Source organism: Mycena indigotica (genome assembly GCF_014461135.1).
Source record: "Mycena indigotica strain 171206Taipei chromosome Unknown Mind.scaff0004, whole genome shotgun sequence".
NCBI classification, from domain to species: domain Eukaryota; kingdom Fungi; phylum Basidiomycota; class Agaricomycetes; order Agaricales; family Mycenaceae; genus Mycena; species Mycena indigotica.
Window position 1 is genome coordinate 2,179,134 of NW_023503003.1, and position 21,626 is coordinate 2,200,759.

The 21,626-nt window shown below is 49.5% G+C and overlaps 7 protein-coding genes across 7 annotated transcripts; 4 read left to right on the plus strand and 3 right to left on the minus strand.

Annotated features, from left to right (window-relative positions):
• Positions 1-43: 43 nt before the first annotated feature.
• MIND_00447700 (Adrenoleukodystrophy protein) lies at positions 44-4,189 on the minus strand (the record flags this gene model as incomplete). The annotated part of the gene is made up of 18 exons (XM_037361291.1): positions 44-376; positions 425-596; positions 641-646; positions 817-873; positions 920-1,331; positions 1,380-1,531; positions 1,581-1,633; positions 1,679-1,800; positions 1,849-2,046; positions 2,093-2,168; positions 2,217-2,473; positions 2,520-2,689; positions 2,735-2,768; positions 2,820-3,174; positions 3,225-3,580; positions 3,640-3,902; positions 3,953-4,043; positions 4,090-4,189. The coding sequence occupies 18 exons, from the start codon at positions 4,187-4,189 to the stop codon at positions 44-46; spliced, it is 3,207 nt and encodes a 1,068-aa protein (XP_037221583.1).
• A 411-nt stretch (positions 4,190-4,600) lies between these two features.
• Positions 4,601-6,402, plus strand: MIND_00447800 (Developmentally-regulated GTP-binding protein 2; the record flags this gene model as incomplete). The annotated part of the gene is made up of 16 exons (XM_037361292.1): positions 4,601-4,643; positions 4,695-4,786; positions 4,834-4,943; positions 4,987-5,142; positions 5,186-5,303; positions 5,356-5,361; positions 5,409-5,472; positions 5,520-5,557; positions 5,607-5,667; positions 5,713-5,801; positions 5,846-5,853; positions 5,901-5,966; positions 6,015-6,072; positions 6,117-6,175; positions 6,226-6,265; positions 6,307-6,402. 16 exons carry the CDS (start codon positions 4,601-4,603, stop codon positions 6,400-6,402), a joined length of 1,104 nt encoding a protein of 367 aa, XP_037221584.1.
• A 45-nt stretch (positions 6,403-6,447) lies between these two features.
• Positions 6,448-8,011, minus strand: MIND_00447900 (Lactamase-B domain-containing protein; the record flags this gene model as incomplete). Its single annotated transcript, XM_037361293.1, has 7 exons — positions 6,448-6,761; positions 6,814-6,920; positions 6,971-7,179; positions 7,229-7,251; positions 7,306-7,434; positions 7,482-7,702; positions 7,755-8,011. 7 exons carry the CDS (start codon positions 8,009-8,011, stop codon positions 6,448-6,450), a joined length of 1,260 nt encoding a protein of 419 aa, XP_037221585.1.
• Positions 8,012-9,452: 1,441 nt separating this feature from the next.
• MIND_00448000 (PRELI/MSF1 domain-containing protein) lies at positions 9,453-10,299 on the plus strand (the record flags this gene model as incomplete). The annotated part of the gene is made up of 4 exons (XM_037361294.1): positions 9,453-9,526; positions 9,573-9,890; positions 9,939-10,047; positions 10,099-10,299. The coding sequence occupies exons 1-4, from the start codon at positions 9,495-9,497 to the stop codon at positions 10,297-10,299; spliced, it is 660 nt and encodes a 219-aa protein (XP_037221586.1). The 5' UTR covers positions 9,453-9,494.
• A 143-nt stretch (positions 10,300-10,442) lies between these two features.
• On the plus strand, positions 10,443-14,269 carry MIND_00448100 (RIC1 domain-containing protein; the record flags this gene model as incomplete). The annotated part of the gene is made up of 17 exons (XM_037361295.1): positions 10,443-10,601; positions 10,651-10,758; positions 10,808-10,992; positions 11,041-11,222; positions 11,268-11,422; positions 11,469-11,989; positions 12,039-12,075; positions 12,123-12,177; positions 12,229-12,293; positions 12,343-12,459; positions 12,507-12,740; positions 12,794-13,058; positions 13,106-13,191; positions 13,237-13,471; positions 13,518-13,612; positions 13,660-13,974; positions 14,024-14,269. The coding sequence occupies 17 exons, from the start codon at positions 10,443-10,445 to the stop codon at positions 14,267-14,269; spliced, it is 3,060 nt and encodes a 1,019-aa protein (XP_037221587.1).
• A 982-nt stretch (positions 14,270-15,251) lies between these two features.
• On the plus strand, positions 15,252-16,543 carry MIND_00448200 (RIC1 domain-containing protein; the record flags this gene model as incomplete). Its single annotated transcript, XM_037361296.1, has 6 exons — positions 15,252-15,339; positions 15,390-15,440; positions 15,488-15,605; positions 15,655-15,858; positions 15,913-15,962; positions 16,011-16,543. The coding sequence occupies 6 exons, from the start codon at positions 15,252-15,254 to the stop codon at positions 16,541-16,543; spliced, it is 1,044 nt and encodes a 347-aa protein (XP_037221588.1).
• A 41-nt stretch (positions 16,544-16,584) lies between these two features.
• Positions 16,585-21,609, minus strand: MIND_00448300 (Sterol 3-beta-glucosyltransferase; the record flags this gene model as incomplete). Its single annotated transcript, XM_037361297.1, has 16 exons — positions 16,585-16,935; positions 16,986-17,176; positions 17,222-17,596; positions 17,653-17,869; positions 17,918-17,954; positions 18,003-18,163; positions 18,211-18,318; positions 18,369-18,872; positions 18,917-19,023; positions 19,069-20,113; positions 20,169-20,282; positions 20,333-20,400; positions 20,448-20,477; positions 20,525-21,095; positions 21,148-21,311; positions 21,360-21,609. 16 exons carry the CDS (start codon positions 21,607-21,609, stop codon positions 16,585-16,587), a joined length of 4,293 nt encoding a protein of 1,430 aa, XP_037221589.1.
• Between the last annotated feature and the right edge of the window lie 17 nt (positions 21,610-21,626).

Here is a 21,626-nt window from a genome sequence, read left to right on the forward strand (position 1 = left end):
AATCTAATAAGGTGGTAGTGGTATAATACGCAACGAGTGAGGCCTATGCGATACTTGTTGCCGTCTGACGCTGCTCTAACGCCCGCAGAACGTCCGTGAAGCCCAATTTGCCAAGCTGTGCGTTCTGCTCGAATCGTTGCACTAACCACCGCTCCAACCCATCTGCCGCTGTCCTCCACAGCGTCATTCTAGCCTGGATCTCCGCCGTTTGCGTGAATGTGGTCCGGTTTCCGGGCGCTGGCGTATATTGTATCGTCTCTAAGCAGGTTGCAAACTGGGAAAGCGACAAATTTATTGACGTGATATCTGCCCTTTGTCGCGCTGGGTCAACGAAGGAGATTTCTCGAACAAATGCGTCTTCAGAGCCGCCGAAAAGCTGCAGAAACGTTAGAAAAAAAACGTGAAAGATTAGAGGGTCACACACTTTTACTATCCAGCCTGGTGCTTTCTGTTTGCATCCCAGTATGCGCTCCGTTCGTATTATTCCCGTTTGGGGGTCGACAGTGCGATCCACGACGTCGATGCTGACTACGTGGGTGCATTTGGGATTCGGATATTTGTGCCACATCCCATTAACCACATGCGACCAGGAATGTCTGAACAGGGTTCAATTGAGCTCAAGAGTGATATCGGGACGCACTCGTAGCTAAAAGACTGAGAGAAAAAGTGCATATTTTAGTGTGTTCGTGCCGGAGTCGTCTATGGAGTACAGAGGAAAGATGTGCGTGATTACCCAATTGACCCGAATCACCCGATAGATCAACACAGCCACACTCCACACACATAAGTATCACAAGCTACTCATACAAAAATTACTTTTTCGCTTCCTCCGTGAGTGCTTTGAGCTCCGCGAGTCTTGCCTCCATTTTAGGGCTGCATTCTTTCAGTCAAGTCCAACACATGAACTTTCTCCACTCACATTTCAAGCAATTTCGCTTCAAGGGCTTGCTTCTCCTCCTGCAAGGCAAGGCGCTTCTCCGCATCCAGCTTCGTGAACACGTAACCACCAACTCCATCGTATTGCAAGATCAGAGAGTGCCATTTCCAAAGCGATGGACGATGCGAGACGGTGAGTAGAGTGATTCCTAGCTTCGTCGCATGTTGCATCAGTTTACCCTCCATATCCTGTGGCACAAGTGAGGTTGCCTCGTCCAATATTGCGTACTTGGGATGATGGTAGAAGAGTCGCGCCCATGCGATTTTTTGCTTGTCGCCACCACTGAGCGTGTCTCGCCATTCTTTAGCGGCGTCCCAACCACCCTCACGATCAACGATGCTCTCCATTTGAACCACGGAAAGAATTGTAAACAAGTCGGAGTCCGTGATCCCGCCTAAAAAAAAAATCAGCACATAGCAGCAAAGCGAAAGCAGAAACTGACGGCTATCCATAGTCGCCTTCGAATGGGGATAGATAATCTGGTCCCGCAAAGTTCCGAGAGACAGATAAGGCCGTTGCGGAATCAAAATGAACTCGGATGCCGCTGGTTTGCGTACTACACCTCCGTACACGGGCCAGAGGCCACCGAGGATACTGAAATAGTATTGAGAACTCCAAGATTCAAATAAAAGTCAATGTTTACCGGAATAAAGAGGACTTCCCACATCCATTCGGTCCGATGACCAGGAGATGTTGCTAAGGATTGATCAGCCGAAGTCTGATTTTCTACTTGAAACGTACACCAGGTTCAGAGATGTGGAAGCTGAGACTCTTGACAAGAACATCACCGGTTGGGGTCACGATTGGTACATTTTCGAATTGGATGTCGGGGGATTCGATGATAACACCTCGTCCTTTGAGAACTACAAAACTTCATCAAGTACTGCTCCTGTAAAAATTGATAAGCATACTTTCGGCGTTCTCTCCGGTGGTGGCGCTATTAACAAGGGCCTTCTTGAATTTGCCATGACGAATGTCCTTCATAGTGTCCAACAATAGCGAAACTCGGGATGTGTAGCCGGCAAGCTCGGCGATCTCCTTGTAGGAGTACATTATTCGCCCGAATGCGTCTGATGACGACATCAGCAGTCGTCTGTTGGTAATGAAACCTGCAAAGGTGAGAAACAGGTCGACATCGAGGCAGTCATTAGATACCCTCTGTGCGGCCGCCAAGATCAGCCTTGGAGATGCCGGGAATCTTGATAAACACTGGGGTTGCGCAAAGGATGAGCTGAGAGAGAGTGGGTCAGACGGTCAAGGCAGCGAATGATGTGCTTACGCCGAAACTCCCCCACAGCCACTTGATGATTCCCTCCTCGATACATCCAAACAACCAGCGCCGATTGAGGACGTGATTCTCGTGTTTAATCACGCTGGCATACTCCCTTTCAATCAACATCTTCTCGTGCTCTTCTCCGCGCATGAATGCGATCTCTTCACTGAATTCAGCAAGCCTTGAATGAGCATGGCGCAATGAACCAGCCAACTGAGCAGACATGGCGGTATATGCGCCAAATGGCGGCGTTAAAAGACGCACTGCTCAGGGTTAATGATAGTCAGTAAAGGGGAATGCGATACTTACATAACGCTGCGGTAGCCTGCACAAGAACGGTGAGAACGATTAAACCCTCTGCACCAACGTTCTGAGAGAGTTGGTAGTTGTACAATATCACATCGAGTACGGGTTTTGCCAAGTTAGAATATAAGGCTGCTAGATGAATAGAGAACTTCTGGATATCGTTGGTAATCATTCTGTTGGGAGGTCAGGCCAGCGAGAAAAATCCACAAGTTTCTTACTGATCTGCATTGACAATTCGGTCGTCAAGATTAGCTGTAAAATGTCGATGAGTTTGTGATTGAAGGATCAAGTCTTTTAACCGACAGAGTTTATAGTACACCTTTTCTTCTGGACCTTCCGCAGTTGATCCCAAGTACTGGCCTAAAACTTCGGTGGTCAACCTGGTTCTGTATGCGATCGCCAGCTTTGACTGGATGTAGTTGAGCCAAGAGTTGCACCACGTGGCAGGGATAGCGACAATCAACCAGCGAAGAATATTGAGAAAGAATTGTTTATGTTCAGCGCGGACCAGCGAGGCAACGATTGTTCCATCGAGGCTCGCCACATATAGGCTGAGAACAGTCCTAAACACCAACAAGCTCGAGTGAAATACCAGAAGCATTGCTTCCTTGCGGTGAATGACAATCTTGAGCACCTGGGCGAGTTGGGCGTAGAAATGCTTGCGAAGTCATTAGTTGCTTGCAAGCTCTGCACTTCGATGAGACATACCGCGTCTACGGCAACTTTGGGAGCCCTCGAAGATTTGCCTTCGTCCTTATCCTTTCCTTTGCCTTTGCTCTTATTCGACTGCTTGGAGGAGACTTGACCCGACGTTAACCTTCGTGCCGTCGATCCAACGACATAGAGAGCGAAGCCCAAGTTCAAGAGACGTTGGATGGTTGGGCGATGAGCAGCATAATTCTTTGCGAAACGCTTCAACAGCTCGTTGAGCTGTTGCTTGCGCGCGGTGGTCGACATTACATGCGATGAGAAGGGGGGAAAGAGAAAAACAATCACATGCATTACTTGCATCAATACTGCGGAGTCCCGGGCCGGTCCGGGGTAACCGTTCGTCAACCAACAAGCTACACCACGACATCCTCTGTCTGTGAGACCCTGCCTGTGTCTACATCATACACCCAACCTGTGATCCTAGTCGACTTTCTGAGAACAGGGTGGCGGTGGAGATAGTTGACATCACGCTGGACGGATTCGACCACATCAGTCCATTCATGAAAGTCGATAGTCTCGAGGAGCTGCGCAGCTTCTGCTCCATTTGCTTCTTTCACGCCATCTTTGAGGGCCTGAGCGGTAAGGTGACTCATACCGCAATCGGTATGATGCACAATGGCGATGTGTCTTAAGCCAACATGCTGAGCAATAATAATTTCTGGAAGCGCATTGTGGCTATTCAAGAAGTATTGGTAGCGGTCCAGGATATCAGAGTAACAACTCACGCCGAACCTCCAGCATTACGAACAATAGCGCATTCACCAAAAGTCAACCCAAATTGTTCGTACGGTTGGATTCGTGGATCCATGCACGTCACTGCTCTGGCTTTTAATCGGGGAGGACCTTTGGATTATGTACGAACCCAGAACGAGCTCAGGCTTCTTGCGAGGGCCAGTGGGTATGTCGAAATTTAGGGCATATTTTTCGTTGGCTTGTAGGATGTCTTGAGGTATGGATGACATGTTGGAATATCTGAAGAGATAGCTGTGAGCCTGCGACACCAGCCAGCTAGTTTCTATCCGTATTTAAGGTGTGTAGAGTTGACGTTCATGTTGACCAAGCAATCAAGAATTATTAACATAGGCCGCTAGATGAATCAGCCCCAGCCCGACGAACGCCGCGAAATCCGTTTTGGTGCTGATATATGGCACTGTACTATTCAGAGAGAGCGAGTCGCGGCCGGTGGGCAAAGTTCAAACACCGCCACCGTGCGTCACGGCGAATGTCACAGTCACGCTGCTGACTTATAATCAGCGACAGTGGACAGAAAACTCAGATATCCACCATGGGTGTCGTTGAAAAGGCTCGCGCAAAGCATGCTCCTACCTATAGCCTTACTTGAATATGCTTAGATAAAAGCGATTGAGGAGGAGATGGCTAAAACGCAGAAGAACAAAGCGACAGAGTATCATTTGGGTATGAATTCGCTCTTATCAACTGGTGGCATTCTTATTCCCAGACGCTTAGGTCTACTCAAGGCAAAACTTGCGCGTTATCGTGCCCAGCTCCTTGAGCCAACCAGCAAATCAGGACCAGCCGGAGTTGGATTCGATGTCCAAGTGCGCAAACAACGAAACCAAAGTGTTCACCAATTAAACACGCCTAGAAAGCGGGAGACGCCAGAGTTGCACTCATTGGCTTCCCTTCGGTGGGAAAATCCACGCTTCTGAGCAAGACGACGCACACTGCATCAGAAGCCGCTGCTTATGAGTTCACGTTCGTCTTTTTTATCCATAATTCCGCCGTTCAGCCCTCTTAGAACGTTAACCGCGATTCCTGGTGTAATTGAGCATCAGGGAGCAAGAATCCAACTCCTGGACCTTCCTGGTATCGTCGAGGGTGCCTCTCAGGGCCGAGGACGAGGCAGACAAGTGGTTTCGACTGCCAAAACCGCCGACCTTATCGTGATGATGCTGTTAGTGAGGTCAAGACCTGACGCGCTTGACTCATCGGCGCAGAGATGCCACGAAATCGGAGGAACAAAAACGACTGCTAGAAATCGAGCTCGATGCGGTTGGCATCAGACTGAACAAGCATAAACCCGACATTGTGTTCAAAAGAAGGACGACTGGCGGGGTAAAGTTTTGCCCTTCCCTTAAATGTTCAAGCTTTAACATAGAATGCTCAGATATCTGTACGATTTGGCTCGTCTTGCTAATCGCTATCTCAGCCTTGTTTCAGTTCACTTCCACAGTGAAATTGACTAGGACTGATGAGAAGACTATCCGAACGATATTGGCCGGCTGTCTGCCCTTTACCAACGGAATTGGCATCGCTGAATCTGCGTTCTAGACAAATTACACAACTGCGATGTCATGATTCGTGAAGATGTCAGTGCTACGCCTAGCTCCCAAGCCACGTAAACTTAGCAAATGCTAGATAACGACAGACGACTTCATTGATGTTCTCATTGGCACTCGCAAATACATACCTTGCCTCTGTGAGCCTTTTTTTTTTACTGGAGCTCCATATTAATCTCGTCCAGATGTCTATAACAAGGTCGACGCCATCAGTCTCGAGCAAATGGACAAGCTGGCGCATACACCCAACACAGTTGTCATCAGTTGTGAAATGGTTTGTGCTGGTTTTCTCCTGTCTATCGGCTAATCGCTACCTAGGACTTGAAGTAAGTCGTTGCCTCGATGGGTCTTGGGATCATCATCATGCTTCCAGCCTGGATTATCTCATTGAACGGATGTGGGCAGAGTTAGACCTCGTCAAGGTATACACAAAGAAGCGGTAAGCCCAATTTAAATCATCATCCAAAATCGCCCAAACGATCAAAAGAGGCGCCCACCCTGATCTCAGCGATCCTATATGTTTGAGAAAGGGAGCCACTATTGAGGTATAGGACGAAATTACTGTGTTTGTAATTACTAATCATTATAGGACGTCTGTAATGGCGTACATCGCTCATTGGCCACCAACTTTCGTTATGGACTTGTCTGGTGAGTCATGACGTCGTTTTTCGTCCAAATCCAAGAAAACTTCGTTTTAGGGTAAGCTCATTGCTTGGCTGCGCTTTACTCGTCACAATAGTACGCAGGGAAAATCCAGCAAGTTTAATCCGCATGCCCAGAAGGTTGGATTGTCACACCAAGTCCAAGACGACGATGTTGTATCGAGTGAGCCCCCTGAATTAGCCAAGTCTCGAAAACTGAATGGACGCGCATAGTTTTTACCAAGTAATTCAATCTATTCTTGTGTGTTGTCTACTTGTTTAAAGATAAGTCTCATCGTTCACGTCACGCTCATCTGTCCGCGAGATCTGGATGCGTAACCCATCGTGTGCTGGCCGAACCCAGATAGGTTCACCCTCGCCAATGAGACTGAGGCCCTTGACTTCGTTCTCCGTTAAATTGGAGCGTTGAGGTGTTTTTCCGCCCACCGCTTCACACAACGTTACATACTCGTCGTGAGCGATCTCGTGGGAAAAGCCCAAGAGGTAGGTTCGCTTGGCTGCGATGCGGCGGGCTGCAATCATGGCCTGTTCCACGCCAAAGTGAGAAGGATGTGAACGGAGATGCAGGCAATCTTAATGGTTCGGTCAACCGAAGAATCAAATGCAAGGGCCTGGCCAACAAACCTAGGATGCAGACAGGCAACTGGTAATCTTTCGATGGTGAGATTGAGGGCCAGGCAGAGTCAGGAATAGCGCCACAATCCGAAATATAGACGAAATCTTGTTGAATCCTGCAGTCTCTCTTCCATTAATACTGGCCAATGGGGTAGGAAATTCGAACCGGAAGGCCATTGCCATGTAGGGGGTGATGACCTGCTCGATTTCTGGGGCAGAGCCTTCTACCGATTTTCCAGCTGCCGGTATTGTTTCTATTGGCGTCGTGAATAGTCGTCCATGATTGACGAGGAAAGGAGTAATCATAACGGAAGTATCAAGTACTTCAAATGGAACACCATCCTCCATGCAGACATGCCACACGAATTCCGGAATCTAGGGGGAAAAATTAGACAGTGTGCATGAGATGGCGTTCGGTAGCTACATCTCCTCCTCCTGATGCAAATTCTTTTCAAGTCCGTCAGTCAATATTTGGCATAGCTTTGCCTTTAGCATACATACCTTTGGAAACAAGATACGGGAAAGCCCTCTTGATCTCTATGAATGTTGCTTCAGAGACGTAGATGTCGATGTGGCTTTGTATTCTGGTGTCGAGTGTCCACGCTCGAAGATCGTCAAGCCCATTCATAGCTAGTCCGCGTTGGTGTTGGATCAACAAGCCAATAAGTGGTAACTACCGTCAGAGTGTGCATGGGTAATAAGAACTGGAGGAATAACCGACAATGAGAACAAGTTCAGATGCTGGTGAACCAACAAACCTGCATCGATTCGTCGGAGGCCGTATTTAGGAAACCATTCCAACGCAGCCGCTTGGACATATTGGCTTGGATAGCATATACCGAGAGCATCGATTCGAACCTTGAAAGTTTTTGCCGCAATCGACAAGTAGGGTGCTTCACTCAGACATGAGCCCAGTTCTCCATAGAGAGTGATTCAGAGGAGTCACTTACACGTTACCCTCCTTGCCTGGTGTGCGGACAATGATGCTAGTATTCCGCCGGATATTCTTTTTTCCTTCTGGAGTGCCGTCTATCGTCGAAAGACACGTTTTACAAGGCGGTCGATCGGAAGACCCAGGAATTGCATGCGCGGTAATGCAGTCTGCGAGTTTAATGAGCGCTTGGCGGCCAATTTGGGCAACTACCATGCCTATATGTGGCACACTGCTCGAAGTCCCTGTGCCCAAGAAAATCACCTCTGTCGACATGGTGGTTCAAGACACAGAAGAGCAACGCGAGATTTCTATACGCATATGACAACCTGTGACAGAACCACGATCGGAACGCGTCCCGTTGAAGCCGGAATCTTGTTTCCGTTTTACTCGTTGGACCTAGGAGTTCGGGCTCTACCGTAACGATATATATGCTGGCGCCTCTTGCACAAGAATCTTCAGCAGCATGATACGTACATTACCGAGAAACACCTCGTCTCACATTTTTCAAAGCATGGACCTTCGATATTGATTGTCATATGCAGAAATTACCAAAAGAAGATGCTGGCGGTATGCTCCAAATAGGGAAGCTCAGGAAAATGTAAGTTAGTACAGTGACTAGTCAGCTATATAATCATAGGGTATAATGTCGTTTGATGAACGGCAACGACTCTGGGCCTTCTTCAGAAGAGGATGAGTCTGGAGAGTCGGCAGGTAGTATAACTCTGGAGCTGGAGCGGAATGCTCGTCTTCTGATAGGCGAGGCAGGGGACGATTGCAATTCGGGACTGGGAAAACAACGAGAAGTGGGCTTGAAGTAAAAGTAAGAATATTGGAAGTTGAAGGAAGAAAGACTATTCACCAGGCATAATAAAGATGATGAGGGCTGAATTCGCTCTGCGTTGCACTGCTTGGTCCCAAGATTTTCTGGAGCCCCAGTAAAACTAAGGACTACGCCACGAAGTCGGTGACCCTCCATTTCTTTCCTTCGCCGCTCAATTAATATCCGCTTTTTCCGGTCGCTCGATGTCTCGAAGGTCGTAACAACCTTTGGCATTGGTTCTTCTTTTTTGAATGTCCATTTCAGGATGAGCCATTCGACAAGATTGTTGAGGAAAGCAAGTATTGCAAGAAATAGAGAAGTTGGGAGACCGCGTTGGAGCGTTGGATTAGGAGATGTGGGGGGCTTCGACACTTTGTCAATGGGAGGGCTGACAGTAACACGAGCGTGTGCACTGTGCCTCCGACGATTTAAAGTTGAACGAACACTTGGATGTGTCTGGCGCAGAGTGAGCTCCTGATTCATAGCGGAGGCAAAAGTTGGGGGAAAGGGCAGGAAACCGACGCCTCCATAACTAGTCTTGCAGTCACGAAGGCTTATTGTTTGTGTTGATGGGTGAAGATGATAAGACAAAAGAGCGGTCGCTAAGCATCTTGCGTGTGATACAAGCCTGCGATTTCTTTACAAAAACACCAACTGACATAATTGAGAATTGGGGCGAAAAAGGCTTGACGAGGTCGGGACAATCATGTTGAGTTTGATGGATTAGAGACTTGTTATGACCTTTCGTTTCTCGGCTTCGGGAGTTCTGAGAGAGATCCGGAGACTATTGCCGTTTGTACACGCGTCCAGCACCCGTTCTCGATCCTCAGCATTTTCGCGGTGACGAAGGTCTCGGCAGGTCGAGTAACATAGAGTAACATCACGTGTGACACCACATCTCTCTCTTCATGCACGCTCAAGGTTGAGAGAGCTCTCATGAAGTTCTTCTCCCAATCTCACTTCTACGAGTAAGTTGACACCAAGAACTATAGCCAAGCCTCTGACTTGACCTAGCGACCCGTGGTCCATCGTCACTCTTGCTTTCTTTCTCCGCTACCCAAATCCATATGCTTCTCACGTTCTCTCTTGCGATGTCGTTTCCCGGTCCTTCTCACCTTCCGGCACTCTACTGACAACTCGCCTCATTCTCAAGCGCGGCGCAATGCCGCGATGGTTTCCCAAAGGCATCATCACTCGAGCGGAGTCGTGGGTCGTAGAGGAAACGGAAGTGGATCCATTTGGTCGAATCGTCAGCTGCAAGACACGAAACTTGGACCATGTCAAAATCATGCAGGTTGAGGAAACAGTTGTGTTCAAGTCATTGCCGGACGGGTTCGTGCCAAATTCGCCTTGGTTAATCCAATGCCTGACATTATCCAGGACAACCCTGCAGCATACTGAGGCCAGAGTTCGAAGTGGATTTGGATGGGGACTCACAAAACGAATTGAAGCTCATGGTCTTAATAAATTCAAGGCCAATATGCAACGAGTAGGTTGCAATCTGTTCAATTAGCCATTCACACTGACTCAACCACCGTAGTCGCGTGAAGGCGTATCCCTTGTTTTGCAGCTTCTCAGACAGTCTCGGCTCCAACCCATGGCTATTGGTGGACCGGAAAACTCCTTGATATTCCCCGCAGTGTCATCACCACCGACTGTCCAGTTTGAATTAAGCGAAACGACCCCACGAGCACAAAATTCATGGTCGTCACGGCTCAAGGCCTGGCTTCGTCGAGATTAGCTGGTTGTAATTGTAGCACATACGATATTCTCTGTATTAGTAGTTGCATAGTCCATTCTCATCAACAACGGGGAACTTCCCTCCGGCTTCCACCATCTCTCCCACTGAAACCAGATTTGGAGGATTCATGTTTTGTTCACGCCATGTACTTTCCAACCGCCACCGCACGCCAGCTCTCAACAGTCGCTGCTCTCCCCAATGTGCCTCCAGAGTCAGAGAAACTTGTTGCTCTTGCACCTAGCCCACGCAAGTCTTTGTTTTGCACCCTCACCAGGACAGGCGTGTCCATTTGGCGCGTCAGAGTGTGTCTTCTACCATCCACTTATCACCCAGTCTCTCAACAAGCGCCAGCCCTCTGCTATTCTCGCATATCTGTCGCGCACCCCGACTTCAATTCTTGACCATGGAGAGAATATTGCCGTTCATTGGGCGCCAGACGGCGGACGACTCGTGATACAAGTGAGATACGTCGTTAGTAGGTTAGGAATAAACTAATTCAACTTTACAGACCTCACAGTCGCATCTGGTCCTCATTTCAGTCATATATCACGCTGATTTACCCACACAAATACCACCCTCACTTCCCAGCACCAGCCGTAACTATTTCTTGCCAGGTCCAGGAGAAGCCCTGCCATTACAATGCGTCAGCTTGCGGTTTGAAGGTGTCATAAAGGTAGACGGAGGACTCTTATGGTGTGTGGTTGATGGAAAGTGCTGTCGTCAGTTAATCCCCCCCCTCAGCGTCTCTCCACGAAAACATTATATCTTATTTTCGACCAAAAGCCCGCCGGCAATCCAACGGATACCATGGCCTAACATCGAGGACGAAGACGCCGATGACGAGCCAACGCAGAGTCGAGCAGTCTCTTACGAAAACTGGATTTTCAACGATCAAGACTTTGATTTTCTTTTGGATCCTGACGGTTTGGGTTCCTTCTTTGGACAGTGTTCGCATTGACACGGCGCAGTAACGGCAACCCAAATCCTCTACTCACGATCGACGGGTGTGGAAACATGGATAACTTCCGATGGACGAGCATATTTTGTCGGTCTGCGGGATGAAGAAGTCATGCCAACCTCGGAAAGTATGGAGCAAAGTCCCAACCCAGCGCAGCACCAGAAGGTGAACCCCACACCTATTGAGTGGAAACTCTCTTACCAATGATTAGTCCTCTTCCGTTGAGTCTACTCCTGCCTCCAAATCCGTCTGGCAAGGTACATGCATTCACGATTTTGAAACGCCGCGATGGGTTCAAAAGTCTCGGCGCATTGAGCCTGATGAAGAGGACGAAGACTCGGAGTTGATCCAAGACGAGGACCATTCTCTTTCCGACCAAGACAGTGCTAAAAGCAAAGGCAAGGCTCGCGCAGTCTACGAAGAACCTCGGCGCGCTGTCGCGGTCGCTATCAATAGCAAGTTCTCCCTCGTTGCAGTGGGGATGACCAACGGTGCCATTCAGCTGAGCTCCTTCCCATCCGAACTGTCTTCTGTTGCCCCACCTTCCGCAACATTGGAGCCACCCACGTCATACAATCGTGAAAGCGGCCCTGTTTGTACTATGGAATGGAGTGGGGATGGCTACGTGCTTGCTGTCGGTTGGCGGGAAGGATGGGCGATATTTAGTGTTGGAGGACGTTGTTTGGCGAAGGGTTTCGGGACGGACGACGACTCGCATGAGGACAAGTCAAAGTATGTCTACAGGTTGAGCTTCTTGCCACCCTGACTTACATAATCACAGATTCCAGGACTCTTTTATGTTTGGCGTACGCAACCTGGTAAAGCGGAACTGCGTCTTTTTCGATAATGATACTCATGTCGTTAGTTCTGGGCTCCAGGAAACTTCGAGCTTCTTGTTCTGGCTAATCCAATGCCGCACAGTTCGTCATATCCAACTTCTTTCAGACACAAAACCCTCATAGTCCGTCCAGAATTTGATGGACAACTGTTTGTGATTCCATTTGCGAAGAGCGCATCAACTGGTCAGCTCGCTCCTGTTCGTCCACTCCCTCCCAGTGTCTGGATGTCATGACAAACGTCTTCAGGACAACACGCGATATGCTTTCTTACAAATGGATGACCGAGTGCTCGTTTATCGTGGCGCAGATCAACCAGATATGAGTGTCATTAATCCTGAGTCGGATGTGTGGCAACACATTAAGGTTGGTGGCTGCTGAGCTAAAACTGGATATTCTGATTGTCATGTTAGATACCTCAAAGCTATTTAGCAACTAATTGGCCCATTCGGTATTCTTCGCTGAGTAGTGATGGACGCCTCATCGCAATAGCGGGGCGGCGAGGGCTCATTCATTATAGCTCGACTTCTGGTCGCTGGAAGCTATTTGCGGACGAAATCCAGGAGCAGGCCTTCATCGTTAAAGGCGGTATGGTCTGGTTCCATCATGTTCTAATTGCGGCTGTCGAAGTATCCAAGTCGTATCAAGTCAGTTTTGGGATCTTAACTCGTTAAGTCGCTGCTGACTATTTTTACAATAGATTAGACTTTACTCACGCGACATGGAGCTGAGCAATCAGAATGTCCTCCATCGCGAAATTGTGTCTTGTCCTGTTGTCATCATGTCGCTGGTAGACAACTCGCTCCTCGTCTACACGGCCGACAACACCCTGTTCCACTATCTCATTGTGCCTACAGCGGATACAATCAAGCTACACCTGTGTGGAAGCATCACATTCAACGGAGTTATAGCTGTCCCCAGTGCTGTCCGAATGCTGAGCTGGATGATTCCCAGCGCTCAAAAGCGTGCGCCATATCCAATAGTGTGGCTTGATTTGATTTTTTTGCCTCAGAACTTGGAGATCCTGTGGACGATCTAGCTGTAGCCACCGTGTTGATGGTTGTGGGCGGTCAGCTAATACTGCTGCGTCCCCGAAAGGTTTGTTCACCTGCCATCACACCCGCTTATCTTATCTTACCCCAGGCCGGCGATCAAGAAGTCAAGTACGACATGCAGATCTTCGCGGACCGAATCGAATTCTGCTGGACCCATCTTCGAGGCATCAATACCTTGGAGAACTCTCTTTGGGCGTATGACGGACAGGGTATCCGGGTTTGGCTCAACGCCCTCTCTATAGAGGGACCGCGAGAAAACAACGCAGAAACTCAGGAAACGGTCAAAGAGAGTGTCAACATCCCGTTGGATTTTTACCCGTTATGTGCGTGGCTATTTGTGTCTCGTTATGTGCTTCTGATCTCGTGCAGCTGTGCTTATGGACAAGGGTATCATCATTGGCGCTGAACCAGAGGTAGCCACTCGGGCCAATCTTCCGTTTGTGATGTTCAGGCATGCGACCAGCGTAAACATTCTCTTAACCTTGACTACCAAGCAGCTGAATGACTCTAGTCACATTTATTCCTTCATCACATTTTGCTGTACCATCTAGAAGCGCGACAGGTCCATGAAGCGGTGGTTTTCGCCTCGCATTACCAATCGCTCGTGTTCTTCGCCCATGCTCTGGAAATCCTGTTGCATACGGTTGTGGAATGGGACGAGCCGACAGACGCATCGGAGGCAGAGGCGGTATTACGTAACGTTGTCGAATTCCTCGACCACTTCGATGCTGCCTTGGATGTCGTTGTCGGGTGTGCGAGGAAGACTGAGATGACACGCTGGAAGCGGCTATTTAGCATTGTGGGAAATCCAAAGCTGCTCTTCGAGGTAATACTCAATACTTCCCCTCAAAAAAACGACGCTGATCGTTGCCAAGACCTGTCTCGACTCCCAGCGGCTCAAGACTGCCGGTTCGTACCTATTGGTGCTGCACAATTTAGAGCAACTTGATGAGGGGCATGGCGATGTCATACGCCTTCTTGAGAGCGCTGTCGTCGTGAAGGACTGGCAATTGTGTCGAGAATTGCTTAGGTTCTTACACACTGTGGACGACACTGGAGTAGCGCTGGAGAATGCCCTTGCGCATGTCAAAGCTCTGGATAACAAAGCAAATGGGCCATAAGTCGGCGCTCTGCCTCCTTCGTATTACGAGTACTTTAGTTACGAGTTACGAGTTACGAGTACTTTAGTAATCGTCCATCACACCCCTCCCAGCGCAAATTTCAGCTCTCTTGTCACGCTCTAAAATTGTAATGCCGTAGCTAAAATGTAACAAATTTGAAACCCCTCGTCTTCAAATTCCATTAGATCATATTTGTAGTCTTTCAATACACTCAACCCTAACCCTAGTAGACATCTGCAAACATTCATAACGACCATTCCTCCACAAAATGTTCAAGCCTGAGGATACAACCTCAAATATCGAATCTGAATCATGATTTGGTCGCGGTGACCGTACTTAGTGGAGCCAAAGATTGAGTTCGGACGTGTTTGGGTTGTGGTCGCCGGTCGAGAGCCTTTTTTCACCTTCAAGTTAGGCTTCAGTTGTTTGCGGCCGACTACGAAAGCGCGGCTTGGATAGAAGTAAGGTATAGCAACTATGGCACTAAGTACATCAATCTATCGCGAGGAATTGTACTTACTATCGACTTTCCAAGGCTGTTCAAGCTCCCAGCGCCAGCCAACCTTTGAAATAGGAATGCTTGTTCTTGTCTGCTAAACGGTAAAGCGGCATTGGTGGGTGTCCAACTCACACTTGTTTGGAAGTGGTTGGACTGTCCAAGTCTGACGCATCGTCAGACATTTCAAGTTGCTTTTGTTTTGTTGTGCCGAGCTAGGGTTGGGTGTGTGGGTTGGGCTCGTACGCACCCTTTACTCATAGTATTGTGCAATTGAGTACTCGTATCCGCCGCGCACCGCGTCGGCCTTTCTCCCAAGTGATTAATATATGGACTGTGACACCTCTGTGACATTTCGCGCAACTTCCAGACGCAACTTCCACTTCTTCAGCCCGATTTTACTCACCCTCCAGCCTTTTTCGCGCCCGCTTCCTCCTTTACACCTTACCCTGCTATCGTAGCCGATTGATCCTGGACGAGTAGAGAATGGCTGTTGCATACACACCAGAAGGCGCTGTTAGCATATCTTATCGTGAGCTTATCGAGTCCCCACTCACTCTGACCGAGTCGATCGGTCCGTGTCCTTCTTTGCTTACTTCCGCGATTTACATAACGCCCATTCAGAACGCGCATTCGGATCGCAGCCAGACTGCCTCGGGATAATCGTCGTTCGGGGTGAGCACATCCAGCTAATCTCTCGGGCCACTACTCAACACTACCAGACTTGCCCGCAGCCTACGCCGGCTTGAGAGAGCGCTTGTTGATGTTATCCCACGCGTTCGCAACAAAACTCGACGAGCCCACCCGTGAACGGTATGCAGACGCCAGAAGCCGGTACAGGTGAGTGCTCTCTTCTTGTGGCTCTATTCCAGCTAATTAGCGTTTACAGCTTCGGTTGGTCGCACGGGAAAGAGATTATGAACGGCAAGCCCGACCTGCTGAAAGGCTCCTACTACGCCAACCCCGTCGTCGATCATCCGCCTGTCTCTGACGCTCTAAGAGAGGCGTACCCTGAGTACTATAACAAGAATATATGGCCGGACAACGAGGCGGGGGTAGAGACTTTCGAGGCCGCTTTCAAGGAGCTCGGAAGGTACGGCTATTTACTCCGATCTGCCCGTGTGTTGAGGGTGCAATCTACTTATAGGTTTGTCTTTGACGTTGGCGTCGCGCTAGCGAAAGCCTGTCAGCCATTTGGTACGTCCATGAACCCTTCCTACTAATACTCAATCTAATCTTCTCCAGCCCTGTCGCGATTGAACGACTCCTCCATATCGCTGCCCGACCTCATCAATACTTCAAACACTGCCAAAGCGCGCTTGCTGCACTATTTCCCGCCCAACAACCCCACTGGCGACGAAGACTCCGCGGTCGACGACTGGTGTGGGTGGCACAAAGACCATAGCCTTTTGACGGGTCTATGCTCTGCTATGTACCTGCAACAACAACAACAAGCGGACTCTGTTATCGTTCCGTCGCCGTCGCCAGCCTCTGGATTGTACATCCGAACGCGAGGCGGTGATATGAGTAAAGTCCTAATCCCCGTTGACTCTCTGGCATTCCAGACTGGAGAAGCTCTCGAGGTGGCTACTGGCGGGAAGCTTCGTGCTACTCCACACTGCGTCCGGGTTGGCTCAGCACCCAACAGCGACAAAATCAGCCGCGAGACTTTTGCTTTGTTCATGCAGCCCGATGTGGACCAGGAACTTAGCGTTGGCTACACATTTGGACAGTTCTCCAAGAGAGTGTTTGACGAGCATTATGATGGTGGTGCATGAATTGAGTACAGTCTACATTGCGGTAAAATCTAAAAATTATACTATGGTGCTTGATTAGCGGTTGCAGAAACTGTTCGTCGTCGGGGCGAGGGCAAGACTGACAAAACAGCTGCAGCCAAACTGTTGCGCTTCGAGGAAGGCTCTCGTCCACCGTCACTGTTTTGCGAGCTGATTGACATCCGCCGCCCGTCATGTTCCGAGATTACACTCCAGTCTTCACTCCCCCCACCTCCAGCCGCTGACCCACTCGAACTATAGCCTGATGCCCGAATAGTCGAGTGTTCTCCCTCCGCCTCGTCATCCACATCATCATCCGAGTCACGTTTAATCAGTGAACGAGCGTAGTCAAGGTCCCGATAGATGCTTTCAATGGCCGTCGCAACTCCATCCTCCTGAGTAGAGTAAAATGAGTTGAGAGCAACACCGAGTTGAACACACTCACCGCTCTGATCTTCTCTCCAATTAACCGAGCACGATCTATTTGTTTAATGTCTGTCGTCGCAGAAGTCAGAGCATCCGTGAGCGAGTCCACTGTCAGCTTCCGAACGCCCGTTCCAACGCCAAGGGCTTCAACCCGGTCAGCCCAGAAGAACTGATCCCCAAAGAATGGTCGGATGATCGTCGGAATGCCCGCTAAACAAAAGTAAGCAATATGGTCAACTGTGGATAAACAAGTACCTCTTAAACTTGCACCAGTGGTACCTGCTCCTCCATGATGACAAGCAGCGTCGATGCGTTGGAACAACCAATCGTGGGGTATCGAAGGGATAGGGTAAATTTCCTTTGGCAGTGGCTCCTCTGGCTCAGTCGCGTCGCTCTTGGCTTGTAGGCGATCTGACCAGCCTTTCGAGAGAATGGCGCGGACCCCGCTCCGTAAAACCGCATCCACCACGCATCGGGTCATCGTTTTCGGGTCCGAGACAACGATGCTGCCGAATCCGATGTAGACGACCTTCTTTCCTTCCGCATGCGCTGTGTCGATGAAGGCGACAAGGTCTGGTGGCGGGCTCCACTTCTTTGCACTGACATCGGCGTCATCGAGGAACCAGTAACCTGAAACAAGCAGAGTCAGCGTCACCAAAAAAATGAAATAACCATCAGCAAGTCACCTGTAACCCGGATCCATTCAGGCCAGTCTAACGGCGGCGGCACGATCTGCGGACTGAAGTTATATAGGAATGGTATCTTATGGGGTTCCATCTTGTCAAGGCTGGTGCTGCCTAGATGTAACACATTCCTCCTCCAACGATTAATCTGCCCAGAAATTGCTCGCCAGAACACCTGGTCGAACATGACATAGGTCATATAGTTATAACCACCACCCATCTTATAAAATGGTTAAGCATGAGCTCAGCCGAGTTGGAGTTCACAAACCTTGCGTTCAGGCACGGCGAATGCATGAGGGTATGCCCTACACGTCATTGAGTATCTAGTTGTGAAAAACCCAACAACGACAAACCGAGTGCGAGTCCAAGTCATAGTGAAGGCCCGGAAATAAGGAATACCCAGTGCCTCAGCAACATGATAACCACCCATGGCGCTCGGACTCTCGATCAGAACGTCAGTACCTTGGCAAGCATCCCAAGAGTTTTTGAGTAGGTCGTCGAGCCATCCACGGAACTGTGTGACAGTTGAAGTAAGAACAAAGGACGGGGGTTGAAGTAAACCTTCTGTAAACCCTCCTTCAGGAATGATACGGTAAATGTGCCATTCTCGATGCAGATCCGCATGAGTTCCGCAGGATCACCACCAACGAATCCGAACTCGATGCCGTGCTGTTGAAGAAAACGTAAATAGAGAGTCCACTAAGTGCCATACAACGCACCGACTCAATCCAGTCCTTGAACTCTCCATGGGTAGCAATCCGGCACTTATGACCATCGGCCATCAAACCTTTGGCTAGGGCGATGTAAGGCTGGACATCTCCTCGTGACCCAATGGTGAGGAAGGTGAAATGCAAGCTGCGTTTGGGTTTGAAGGTGAGGAAGGTTGACGATGCGGACGTGAACATAAGCGCAGGTAATGAATCTGTCATACTGTCCGTTGCCTCGATAAGCGACGTGGATGGTTGTGTTTGAGGCTCAAACTCTTCCAAGATGAGCGCTTCGCGTTTACCTGGAGTGACAGAGGTATCACCCTGAGCCAATCGGCGTTGGCAATCCTCCATCTGCGCCTCGAGAAGGGTTACAAAGGCATTACGCTTGTCTTCCGCGCTAAACTCGAAGAATAGCTCTTCGTGACCCTTGACTATCACGATCAAGCCGTGATGGCCGAATCGGGTAGCCTTCGTCTTTTCGACTGCCAGCAGGTCCCGGATCGGTAATGTCATCTGCAAACGATTGGTGCTGAGCAATGAGCGAGATCTGGACATACCCTCGTCTTTGCAGTAAGTGGCCCAGTAGATTTGAAGCAGAAGAAATTTGTGGAAATGTAGAGTCGCCCGGGAACAGGTAAAAGCCGAAAGATATAGCCAGGGAAGTCTCAAGACTTGTAAGGGGGGGAACATCATCATAGTAATCGCTTACATCCAAGAAGTGTCTCCTTTTCATCATAGGCAAACACTGTGCGGAACTTTTCGGTCATTTCCGGATCGATTTTCACATTTGGCGTTTCGAGAGTGCTGAATGCCATATCTCCCAGCCCACTTCCGCGACTTGCTTGCGAAGGCATCGAGTAAACTTCGCGGACACGGCTACTTGGAGAGGCCATGGCGGTTGATACCTCCGAAGGGCCACCTCCCCCAAAGACCCGTTTGGTGCCTCTGAGCCAAGAAGGGACCCCTATCCACGTGTTCCCACCGCTCTCGCTGTTGAACGGGTGGTCAGGATTACTGCGTGAAATAAAAGAGGACGGTGGATACGTGTGTTCTTGACTATGTATTGGAGTTGGTGTCGATGGGCTCGGGGTGTCGGGCGAGCTCGTGACTGGCACAAAAGATGTTGAATTTGGCCGTCGGGAGATGTGCGTAAACGGTTCATTCTCTGCTAGAGCACCAGTAGTTGGAACCCGGTTTCCAGAATCATGGAATGGCCATAAGAAAGACGAAATGCTGAACGATGACGATGCCTTGACATTCGCATGCTCGACATTGGCAGGCAAACTTTGTGCTCGGTCTGGGGGATGCGGAGTTGACCGTGAGACAGTGGTGTCCATAAGAAGTTGCGGGGATGCGCGTTCTGGTTGGCCTCGGTGCGCTCGCACAGCGTCCCGAATCTGGTCTAATGCGCCCGAAAGGTCTTCAAAGTAGGCGAAGAAGTACGAATCAACGGAAAAGTGTTCGTCCTTGTCGAAAACCTTGACTTCGATTGTCTCGCTGAAATCCATGGCCGTGGACTTGTCAACATCGAGAATGATTGAGTACGGGATCGCAATCTTAACGCTGTCCCCCATATTCTGAGCCTTGAATATGACTTTGCGAATTGCTTTGACCCACTCCTCCCTACTTGGCACCGACGGCGCTGACAAGTGTATAGACTTTTGATTTGTGCGTATTCGGAAGTCCTTGTCATTAACAGCGTCGCATGAAATCGCATAACGGAGATCGACAATGCCATGAGGAAAGTAAGGGTCCTAGCAGGCCATCGAGATGAGTTTTGATTCGGTTACAATGGTGGGAAAAACTGACTGAAGATGACTGGTACCATGAAAGAGCATCGTTCTTCAGCACGAACCAATGCTTAATCCAACGTTTCGTTCGCTGAGCCTTCTTGTTGAGGGAACCCGATTTAAGAACTTGATCCTACAGTAGCCGATGAATATCCAAAATGAGGCGAACAAGCCAGGACATACCTCTCGGCTTGGCATATGAGCAAAGAAACACAGATACGAGTTGGTCAAGTACATGTAACCTTGTAAAACTGGACCAGGATGAGCAAACGGCATGCTGAAATGGTAATATACTCACGAACTGAGCGCAATAGCCAACAAGGCATTTCTATGCAAAATGAAACCAAACTAATAATCATGTGGAAGAGAACACACCTGCCCAGACCTCCTCTATCCCATCGAGCTCAAAGACCTGCTTGAGCTTCTCCGCCAGTCGAACCCTCCGTTGTAACTTAACCGTTGCCATACTGCCGGAACGTAGCATGGACGGCGATAACGTTACACCACTTTCGTTCTGTTGCTGTCGTCTTATGTGCAAAGGGAGAGGTTGCTCGGCGTAAGGCGGTCGGGGCGTTGATTGTTCAAAGTCCTCTGCGTCTTCTTGCTCGGATATTTCGGATGTGACGTCCGAGGTGGTTTCTTCTTCGCTGACCGTCGTGTGCTGAGGGAAAGCCTTTCTACGATGACCTTGCGAAGTGTTGAGACGCTGTGAGCGAGCGAGCGGTCGATAGATGGTATGAATGGAAGACGCGAGGCGGTCGGCTAAGGATGGGGTTAGACTCGGAGTAGTGCGGCAAAGCCATAGAAACTTGCCTTGCTTTCCCTCTTCATCGCTGTCAATATCCACGGGACTAAGAGTTTGTGGCATAACGTCATCTTCATTATCGGGGTCTGTCCATGGAAGAGCTTGCAGTGCTTGAATCAAAGTTTGTGTTCCGGCACGCATCTTTGGGGAGTCAGATTTGCCATCATAACAATGATATAGCAAATGACCGCACCGAACCGCCGCCTCTAAATGAGCTGAGCATAGGTCGAGACGGTGCAAGGGTTGGTGAAGGCGGAGTAATGAATGGTGAGTCGTCCTGAGGCTCTGAGGGTAGGGGTATGTCTCTGGGCGAGATTGGACGCGACGCGCTGGGAGTGCTGGAAGCGGAGAGCAAGTCTGAAATAGGCAAATCGGTGACCGAGTTGAATGAGCTTCGCAACACACCTTCCTCAGCCCGACCCTTTCCTCTGCTTCTACTAAGACTGAATATACGTCGAGGACTAGCTGACTTTGTTGGGGAGGCCTTTCCACTCAAACTACGGCCAAGTTTGGTGACAGCATTCTCCATGGAGGCCGAGAGACGTTTTACGCGACTGCGAGATATGTCTGAGTTATCGCTGTCCATTTCTAGAGTAGCCGGAGACGTGTCAATCGGTACTGAGGGAGAGAACGGCGAGGGAATGTGAGAGGCCATGTTCGTGGCTAGGAGCA